Here is a 10,938-nt window from a genome sequence, read left to right on the forward strand (position 1 = left end):
GGGTAAACTTGCAGCAGCAAGAAGCTAATGTTTAAGCTGTTGTTTAAGGCCATCTAATTGTTCTTGAAATATGCTTGCTACTTATGGCTCATCTGGTTATTGGGAATTCTATTTATTTAGGTTTCTCTGACCACTACAACATGCTGTGATTAAGCAAGCAACATGCTTGTTGCATAAAGCTATTGAGTGTATTGGTAAGGAATGGTCTATACTCACGTGGGATATCAGATTGAGGACTTGTATCACAATGAGCGCAAATGTCAATGGGAGGTGACAAACCTGTAAACTCATGAGTTGATTTATTGAGTTATATGCTGTTTTTATAGAGTTTTTAAATGGATGCTAAAGCTTTAGGCCAGGTAGAATCTGCAATCTCTGAACCAGTTCATTTGCTCGCTTCTGCGGCTGCAGTATGCTGTGTTTGCTGCAATTCTAGTGGGTTTTCTGCATCTTTAATCTTTTTCAGGTACTGCATTAAAGGGACTTTCTGCTTATAAAGAAGAGCACCCCTTCGCTGATACACTCCTTCGGTAAGGGGCTTGATGCTCTTCTTAGCTGCTTATAAAAAAGAGCACCCCTTCGCTGCTACACTCCTTCGGTAAGGGGCTTGCTGCTCTTCTTAGCTGCTTATAAAGAAGAGCCCCCTTTCGATGCCACTATCCTCCCAAAGGGGCAAGCTGCTCTTCTTACCTGCTCGTAGCAGAAGAGCACCCCTTCGCCGCCACTCTCCTTCCGTAAGGCATTTTCAGTTAGATTGCGGTCATGTGGTTGGGGGGCGTTCCGCATATGGTTTGTTTTGGGGGGTTATTCATGCTCTCCCTGCTCCTATCCATGCTAGGCTGCATGGATGGGCAGGGAGTGTTGCCCAGAACAGAACCATACCCCCAACCTAAAATGTATGCTAATTGTAAGTTATCTTTGACGATAGTGGTCCTGACAGAAATGCAGACATGGTTTTATGTTTACGCATAAAGACAGTATAAGTCATTATAATCCGTAATTATGTCCCCACTGGATACAACAAATGCCTCTTTTTATAATGGGTTTTAATGTTAAGGGAAGTTGTTGCTGCCAGCCAGTACCATCCAGACAATTACTGAGGATTTTCAAAATGCCCATGAAATTGGACTTTCACATTCCTTTATGATCCTAAGTGAGAAACTGAAAGAACTTGGAAACTAAGAGGCCACTATAAGCAACATAATTGATTAAATTAACAGGGCAGATCTTCTTAAGTTGTGCAACAGGGGCATTTTTAACACCGAGCCATTGATCACTGATCCCAAACTTCTAGAGGAGAGAGGTATTTTGACAAATGATGGCAGTGTTGTAAAAGGAGCTTTAGTTGCCATTTCAGGAGACAACCTGGGATCACATTGCATTGGGGGTTTTGTCGAAAACTTTAGTCGGACGAGCCATTTCTGATGCTACTGTGAGATCAACAGAAATGCGTATATGAATGAACCATACACTTGTGGGACTTCAAGAACTGCAGAATCCTATCAAAGTTATTTGCAAGGTTTAGACACCAGTGATACTGTGTCAGTATGCGGCATCAAGAAGGAATCAAACTTGCCTTGTTTGTTGGTCACTTGGTTCAGAAGAAGCACTTTACCTACTTACAATTAAACAGATGTAAAAACAAATTCAAATATCAAGGAAATGATGCCAGCAGCAAACCAGCAGACGTGTCTCCTGGTAGCGAACGATTAAGTGGACATGCAGTTCAGAACTGGTGCTTTTTGAGGTTACGACCTCTTTTTGTGGATGACAGAATTAAAGATCCTTCTGAAAATGACGTATGGCAACTCATTCTGCAGCTGATAGAGATTGTGGAGCTTATTTGTGCACCAGCTATTACAACAGGCCAAGTGGCACATCTGAAAGTCCTCATTGAAGAATATGTCTTCAGTCATCAAAGGCTTTTCCCTACCAGTCCGTTAAAACCCAAGCATCACTATTTGTGCCATTACCAACAGCTTATTCTTCACTTTGGCCCACTTATACGCCTTTGGATGTTACGGTTCGAGAGCAAACACGCTTTCTTCAAGCAGTGTGCCAGGAAATTACACAACTTTAAGAATCTTTGCAAAACTCTTGCAGAAAGATACCAACTGTTGCAAGCCTACTTGAGTGCAGGTAATCTCTTCCCTTCAGCTGTGCACGTTGAAAAGAGTACAGAGTTTTATGTGTGTGATTACAACGACAGGATCAGGGTATCTGTAGCTGGTCAAAATTGAGTCACAGTCTGCAGTAGCTTGCAATGAAGTCACAGTGAAAGGCACAGTATACCAAAAGGGGATGTGTGTTTTGCTTGAGAGTACTGATGGAGAGATGAGTGACATGGGTGTCTATTGTGAATTAGGAGTAGTCCAAGAGGATTATGTTTCTCTCCACCATTCTTTTCCAGAGGCAGTTTGAGCTGGCACGTGATGTGACAGAAGTAGCTGGAATAGATGTAACAAGTGGAGCAAGCTGGTTAGGTAAAACTGCATACTAGGGATGCACGATTAATTGAATGCGACTGTCATGCACATCTTGTCAGTAAAGCCGGCTCTGTGATTAGTAGTACAAGAGGATTATGTTTCTCTCCACCATTCTTTTCCAGAGGCAGTTTGAGCTGGCACGTGATGTGACAGAAGTAGCTGGAATAGATGTAACAAGTGGAGCAAGCTGGTTAGGTAAAACTGCATACTAGGGATGCACGATTAATTGAATGCGACTGTCATGCACATCTTGTCAGTAAAGCCGGCTCTGTGATTAGTAGTAAATCTCCATGTGCTTTCAGATGGAGCAGCATTTACTAAACGGAGCCGTAGTTCATTGACAAGCTACGCAAAATTGTGTTCATAATCGCAGATGATTTAATCGCGCGATTATGAAATCGAAGAAATCGTTCTGTGATTATGAAAGCTGTTTGCGTTGCTTGACGGTGAACTACGGCTCTGTGTAGTAAATGCTGCTCCATATGAAAGCATGTGAAAATACCACATTTAATAACATGTTTTTACTCCAAACTCACTTCATAACGTCAGTCGAGTGTTTGAAATAAATCCCTCTGTGAGATAATGTGGCTTCTTACACAAAATAAGGCACGCAACATATTTCATAGTATTCTAAGCAGTGATAAAGGCTATGTCGATTAGCATTGCATTATTATATACTTTATTATAATAAGACGAATTCAGATAAACCATATATTGTCGTAGTCGTGTGTTTTAGTCACGTTGAATTAATCAAAGCAGTTAAATCTTCTGTTTATTCAGCAACCGCTATAGGGATTTCCTGGGTTTCTTCTACGGGGCGTATTTGGATTTTCAGAGCGAGAGAGCGCCCTCTGGCCTTCAGATGGAGATTTACTGCTGATCACAGAACCGTGCTTCACTGAAAGATACGCATGACAATTGCAGCTTTTGCCTAATCGCGATTTATTGTCTTTGCGATTTAAATTCCGATTAATTGTGCAGCCCTACTGTATACACAAGATGTAAATGTCAGGGTTTGGGTAGAGAAGCGGTTTCCAAAACTGGGGTGCGCGCACCCATAGGGGTGCACAGACCGACCAGCAGGGGTACGCGAGAGAATGCTTTTGTTGATCTGTGTGCATTTTTTGAAGGGGCAAGTGAAAGAGAATTTTACTTGCCCGACCGGACAACTAATGTAACCTAATTAAAACATCGAATTAGGGAAGCACCAAAATTTCAGCGAGAATAATTCTGATTTTATTACACTTGGTGTAAACGGCAATTCATAATGGATAATCAATAGTAACAAGGTCGCGGCAGTTGAGACTCACGTGAGACAATCTCATGAAGAAATCGAAACAAATGAACACAACTGCACACAGAAGAAACAGCTTTTGCCTAATCGCGATTTATTGTCTTTGCGATTTAAATTCCGATTAATTGTGCAGCCCTACTGTATACACAAGATGTAAATGTCAGGGTTTGGGTAGAGAAGCGGTTTCCAAAACTGGGGTGCGCGCACCCATAGGGGTGCACAGACCGACCAGCAGGGGTACGCGAGAGAATGCTTTTGTTGATCTGTGTGCATTTTTTGAAGGGGCAAGTGAAAGAGAATTTTACTTGCCCGACCGGACAACTAATCTAATCTTATTAAAACATCGAATTAGGGAAGCACCAAAATTTCAGCGAGAATAATTCTGATTTTATTACACTTGGTGTAAACGGCAATTCATAATGGATAATCAATAGTAACAAGGTCGCGGCAGTTGAGACTCACGTGAGACAATCTCATGGAGAAATAGAAAATTAACACAACTGCACACAGAAGAAACATACCAAGGTAAAAAAAAAATTATTTTTTATATTTATTACATAAAGCCTAGCCAAATTAATTAACATGACATGACTAAGAGAGTGCAGTTTTCCCCAAAAATCAGTACGATTGTAAATTCGACATTGATTTTAAACAAGACTTCAAACGAGTAGTTAATATTAAGTGACTTAGGGCATACATTTTAGTACAATAATGTCAATGTGACTGTTTTTGCTCGATTTGTTTAACGAAAATAGTTCCAAAAAAACTGCATCTCTGAGCAACACACAGCGTCAGCGGTGTTTCGTTAGGCTACTGAATGATTCGCATTTTTGAATTAATAATTTGAGTCAATGATTCAGTGGTCCATTCATAAAGACAGGCGCTTGCTTCATTCTTGAATGAATCAGCCGTCTGAATGAATCGTTTGAATTCCTCAATGACTCACTCATTAAGACAGTCAACTTGCTAGCGGGATACTTTCAAATTTAAAAATAACTTTATTTTTTATTTTTTTACAACTTTTCATATTTGTAAATAAAAAAAACCTGATGTAAAACACCAAGCTCACAGCATTATTTATGCTGTTGTAATTTTTCAGTGTCAATGCATTCATGCTACATTTCAGCTTCGTTAAATTGTCTGTGTAAATGCATCTAAATCACACAGCGTCAGCGGTGTTTCGTTAGGCTACTGAATGATTCGCATTTTTGAATTAATAATTTGAGTCAATGATTCAGTGGTCCATTCATAAAGACAGGCGCTTGCTTCATTCTTGAATGAATCAGCCGTCTGAATGAATCGTTTGAATTCCTCAATGACTCACTCATTAAGACAGTCAACTTGCTGGCGGGATACTTTCAAATTTAAAAATAACTTTTATTTTTTATTTTTTTTACAACTTTTCATATTTGTAAATAATAAAAAACCTGATGTAAAACACCAAGCTCACAGCATTATTTATGCTGTTGTAATTTTTCAGTGTCAATGCATTCATGCTACATTTCAGCTTCGTTAAATTGTCTGTGTAAATGCATCTAAATGCCACTTCAGCTGCTTCTGTTTCTCCAGCAGTGGAAAATTTCATTTGATTGGTAAAAGCCCTATGGAGTCTTATTATATTAAATGAAATTATTAATAAAATGTAAGAATTTGATATGAAAGATGACACATGCATTTAATAAGGTTAGGGGGAAATGCCCTTCTTATAGGCAAAAAAAAGACCTGGAAATCAATTCAAATAAATTTTAATATGCAGTAACTTTAGTCATATAAAATGTAATTTTCCAGCAACAAAATTGTGGCCAGTGAAAATGCTGAGTGGCTAGTAATTTTGGAAAACCACTAGCCACAGTGACTGGTGAGCAAAAGAGTTAATGTCAAGCCCTGTATACAGTGAATACTTGTATTGCAGTAAAAAATGTTTATCCGGAGTACGGTGGTGGGGGTGCTTGACATGTGTCAAACACTAGAAAGGGGTGCACGCTGCAAAAAGTTTGGGAACCACTGGGGTAGAGGGATGAGGCGGCAAGGAAGGGCAGGGCAGGATCAGGACAAGGCTGACAGGACACGACAGGATACATGTGATGACAAACTGGCAGGGGACTGCAAACACAAGGAGAATAAATGGGGAGCAAATGAGGAGGGTAACTAAGGAAACACAGGTGGGGCAAATTAACCAATAATCAGGTAACAAGATGGGTGGGGTCAAGACAATTGACATGAGAGCTCATAGCACACAGGAAACAAAGACAAAAGCCATGTGCTCACACAAAACAAACACAAGCACATGGCCAGCAAAACAATCACAAGCCATGTGCTTGAACAAAACAAGACATGAACACGCAGCTAATGAGAATACTCATAAGCCGCGTGTTCACACAAGACAAGACAGCACGCAGCCAGCGAAAATCAAGCTGCGTGCTACACAAGACAAAACAGGACATGAAAGCATGCAGCTGATAACACAAGCTGTGTCTGACCAAACTATCTTTTCAGAAAATGGTTGAAGTAATCATGAAAGAATTGGTGTTGTCATTCTTACCGGGCCTCTCTGATGAAACTCTGACTTCACTGCTGAATGGGTTGCAAGAGCTTGGTGTGGAAAACAAGGAAGACCTTGCTTTTGTACAAGTAAAAGATACAGAGAAATACCTTCAACCTATTCCGTGTCGAAAGTTACTGAATGGCTTTCAAGGGAACTATATTTTGATATTGTCCCATGAAAAAGTTGAATAAATTAAAGTTGAATGGAATAATAATAAATTAGAATAAAATAAAGTTACAATTAAAATACATAGTATGCATAAAATCAAGTAAAATAATATTTTAGAAGAATAAGTGCAAATATAACATGAATATTTGTTTTATTTATTAGTGGTTATACAACAAATAATACAATTGTCATATTTAATCTTTATGAATAATAAAATTCAGAACAAAGATGCTGCGTGTCAAATTATGAAGAAACAAACCTGCATATTGAAAATGTTATGAAAATCCTTCTCCCTCTCCCCAGAGATGAATTCATTTTAACTGTGCATGATAAATTACCATAATTATCTTTACCCACCGCCATTTTCTCCTGAGTAGGGATGGGTATCTAGAATTTTATTGATACTGTTCTTATCGATACTCAGATATTGGGTTATTTCTCTATCAATAACAGCATTGGTTCTTTTTCCTTAATAAATTGCTTTTTAAATAATTTTTTTTAAAAATATAACTAAATGTTTCTAGTGCAGCAACAGAAAAGTTAACAACTGCAAAGTCACTATATAAACCAGTGGTCCCCAACCTTTTTTCCAGGGGAACCCTATTTTAACATTCAACATTTTTAACGACTCCCAATAAAAATAAATAAATAAAGTTAAGTTTTTAAAAAATGCAACAACAGCACAAACATTAAAATAATGACATTAACAATGATGGCTGGATTAAAAAAAAAAAAGGTTGGGTGACTACAATATAACGTTATCTAATAAAATGTATTACGTTAAACCTCACATCTTAGATTATAGGTATTTTATCTGCTCTGTTAATAATTCTAGATACTTTATTATCCAAATTGTTTAGATATTTTGAATGGATATTAGCTTATTTTCTATAAACCAGTAAAAATTTACAACAGTGCATAAAAATTCGGTTTACAAGAATCTATGAAAATTTAAGATGCCAGTGTGGAAGCTCAATAGGCGCATGCTGCTCCCGCTCTGAATATGCACAACTTCTGTGCCGCCTCCGCTCTGCGTCTACACAGCATTTTGCGCCCTTAAAGGGCACTGCAGAAAGGCAACAGGACAAAAAAGACGTTTTCGTATTGTTTATTTGCAGGCAAACATTTTTTTCGAACATTTTAGCGACTGCCCCACATACATTACTTACGGTTGAACAGTAATGACGATACTACTGTTTAAAAAATACAGTGGCACCGCCAGTATTTTGGAGCCTTAGTATCCTGATACTACCGTAGTACCTGTAAACCGTGCAACCCTAGTAATAAGCACCTGACTTTTCTTTGTGTGTGTGTGTGGAGGAGCTCAGCCTGACACAGACAACAGGAGAGGCTTCAGCAAGTGTAATACTTTAATAATTTAATATTACTTTAATGATTTAGAGGTGAGATGTTACCCAGTTTCAGTTCCCATCCCTGCAGCGTTTGTGAGTGCCTGATTGCACTGTGCATGTGCAACTCTCCACAGAGATTCTTTAGCCATTTCCATCATCAGTTGTGTGGAAAAAAACAATGTATTTAATTTTAGGGATGCACGATATATCGGCCACCATATCGGTATCGGCCGATAAATGCTAATTTTAGATTTTCTTGCCCGACATGGCATTACTTGTTTGGGCAAAAGGGCATCTTTCTTTCTCTCGTCATGTAATAATCTGTTCTCGTATTTGTAGAACTTGCAGTAGTTCAACTGGAACTTGTTCCTGTCACTTTCCCAACCTTCGTCCCCAGATCCTTGAACACTCTTTGCACCGTACCTGTCAGCTCCCCATACACTCAAGACACCGTTTCTCCCTCCTTGCAGCTTGGCAAACCATGGCATGCAGACTTCCAGGTCAACTGGGATAGGATGCCAGCAACAATTCAAAAGGCAGTAGCAAATAAAACAAGACCATCACCAGGCAATAGAAAAGATATGGTGACGGCAGTGGTTGATCAGATCGTGGAACATGAACCTAACCCAACCAGAGCAATTTGTCACAATATTGTTCGAAGCATTGTAAGGAGCCATCCGGAATGTTTTGCTGATGTTTCAAAAAATGGAGACATCCTTGGAGACGGTTGTTATTCTCTTCTGCAGCAAATAAAAACTAGGGTGGAATATAAAAACAGGAACAATACTCTTGTGAGACGACGCAGAGCGAGAAGGCCACAAAGTGAGATACCAGATGCAGGCAGAGGTATGACAAGAGGCCCTGTAGATCAGTATGGCTGTGTAAGATGGAGTCCTGTAGAATTACCTCCTGGCAAAACTGAGGCATCATTAGATGGCATCAAAAGTCATCTCCTTAACATCTACTCAGAGGAAGGCATGAGTGGTGCAGAGAGAGCTGAACCTCTGATGGAGAAGACCTATGTCATCCAGCGACGCTGTCTTAATAGTGTACCTCTACCAGCCATTGCAGTGGTTAAGGAGAAATGGCCTTTTCTCTTTTCACTAAGAGGTATTTTTTTTCCCTATTCCATCTTGTGAAGCACAAGGCTCATTGCATGGGTGGAATTTAACTTAACAAAAGTAACAGTATATTAAACTTTAAGTTTCCAGTCAAGTTCCGCTCGTGCAGTAGTTAAAACAATGCTGTACTTATTCGGTACACATGCGTACCGAACCGAAAAACCCGTACCGAAAATTTTCAATATGAATACGTGTACCATAACACACGGTTACAGATTTTGCTATACCATTTATTTTGCGGTACACAAATATATCCGCGTAGTACTACTTAAAAGTTATATACACCTGACTTAATGTGACAAAGATACATGCATGAATGAGACAATAAAGAGTGGGGTGTGCTTGATGTTAAAGAGAGTTATTAAGTGCAATATGCTGTGAAGTACTCAATGCATACAGCCGAAGCGTGCATACAGAAAGCACCTCTCTCAGACAGCATGCGTGCACAATGTTTAATAAAGTTATTAAAGAGCAGGTCATATGGGTTTTTGAAAAATATCTCTTTGCAGTTTATAACGTAGCTATCCTTAAATGAAAACAGTCTGCAAAGTTGTTAATCTCAAAAGTGCATGATCAATAAAGATATTGTTTCTCAAAAGAGTCGATTCTGAATCGCCTTAACGAGTCGTCATATTTTCGAATCTTTTCATACGTCGGTATATGTCACTGGGTAAAACATTTGCACAATCCCCGCCTACCCGCGACTCTGACCTGCCCACAAACACTTCCGCTAGTTAGTGTGTTTACATGTTGAGAAGACGCTGTTTTCAAGTATACCACAGAAATACAATTTGAACCTTTTGTTGTGTGCATGTAATTTTACCATTGTTTTAAGTGTTTACAGTTTAGCAGCTAAACTTTAGCTGTGGGCATGATTCGCTTGCATAAGTGTTTTTGTATTTTATGCCATTATTTTAAGAACGGATTGGAGCACTACATTATTGTTTTATGTAAAGGTGCTTTGTCAATGGTAGCGCTCGCTAACTTGCTCAAGGGCTCCTATCTGTGCCAATCACAACAGGCTTGGCCAGCTGACCAATCAGAGCAGAGTAGGCTTATGGAAGGTAGGGGTTTGCACCGAACTTGCTTGGAACGAATCATTTCGAAATCATTGGCAAATGACTCTAATATTAAATGCATATTCTGAGAAAATTACAAAGTTTTCTGTCCTTAGATGCATTTAAACCTGTTGTAGAGGACTCCATCACAATATTAGGACTTTAAAATACCATATGACCTGCTCTTTAAGCACAAAAAGCAGTAGAAAATAACTTAAAATGACTGCACCATATCTGGGATATTATAGCTTCATTACAGTCTATGAGGGGAAGTGGAGACGCGTAGTCCATCTTTATATACAGTCTATGGTCGCCAGAGTTTGTCTGTTTTAAAATCCATATTGCCATATAAGTGCCGTCACTTATAATCACAGCCTTGGATCGTTTTTGAATGAGACTTGCATTTTACATTTTTGATTGAGACTATATTCCACCCATGCAACAAGCCCTTCACAAGATGGAATAAGCACAACATCATTGAAATATCCAAAGAGCACCTGTATGTAATTATCACAAAGACTTTACTCCATTATCTCCAGGTATTATTTCACACTTCACTCTGTTGACCGATGTCTCCATCCTCGTGAAGTTTCGAGAGGCCCTGGATAACAAAGGCAACACCATTCTGAAGTTTTGCCAAGAAGTCAACTCTCATCAAGGGGTGAAAGATGTTTTGGCTTGTTTTGAACCTGAGGTTGCCTGCATTCTTCTTTTAATGGCGTACTTCAAAGAGCCCAAAAATGCCATTGTGCTTGATGTTGATGTAAGTATATTTTCATTTTCACATTAGCATTAAGCCTATTGTTTGTTGTAAATGAATTGTACTTGTATAGCGCCTTTCTGGTCTTCCGACCACTTTTAAGTGCTTCACACCAGGGGTTTTCAACCTTTTTGGACATGCGCCGCCCCCCTAC

At 39.1% G+C, this 10,938-nt stretch overlaps 1 protein-coding gene across 1 annotated transcript; it reads left to right on the forward strand.

The window, feature by feature from the left end:
* Positions 1-6,279: 6,279 nt before the first annotated feature.
* LOC107571252 (uncharacterized) lies at positions 6,280-10,787 on the forward strand (the record flags this gene model as incomplete). Its single annotated transcript, XM_016257569.1, has 3 exons — positions 6,280-6,481; positions 8,188-8,955; positions 10,564-10,787. Coding segments are annotated over exons 1-3 (1,194 nt in total), but the record flags the coding sequence as incomplete, so codon positions are not given.
* Positions 10,788-10,938: the final 151 nt, after the last annotated feature.

The sequence above is a fragment of the Sinocyclocheilus grahami genome, unplaced genomic scaffold (assembly GCF_001515645.1).
Source record: "Sinocyclocheilus grahami isolate Dianchi unplaced genomic scaffold, SAMN03320097.WGS_v1.1 scaffold1572.1, whole genome shotgun sequence".
Taxonomy (NCBI): domain Eukaryota; kingdom Metazoa; phylum Chordata; class Actinopteri; order Cypriniformes; family Cyprinidae; genus Sinocyclocheilus; species Sinocyclocheilus grahami.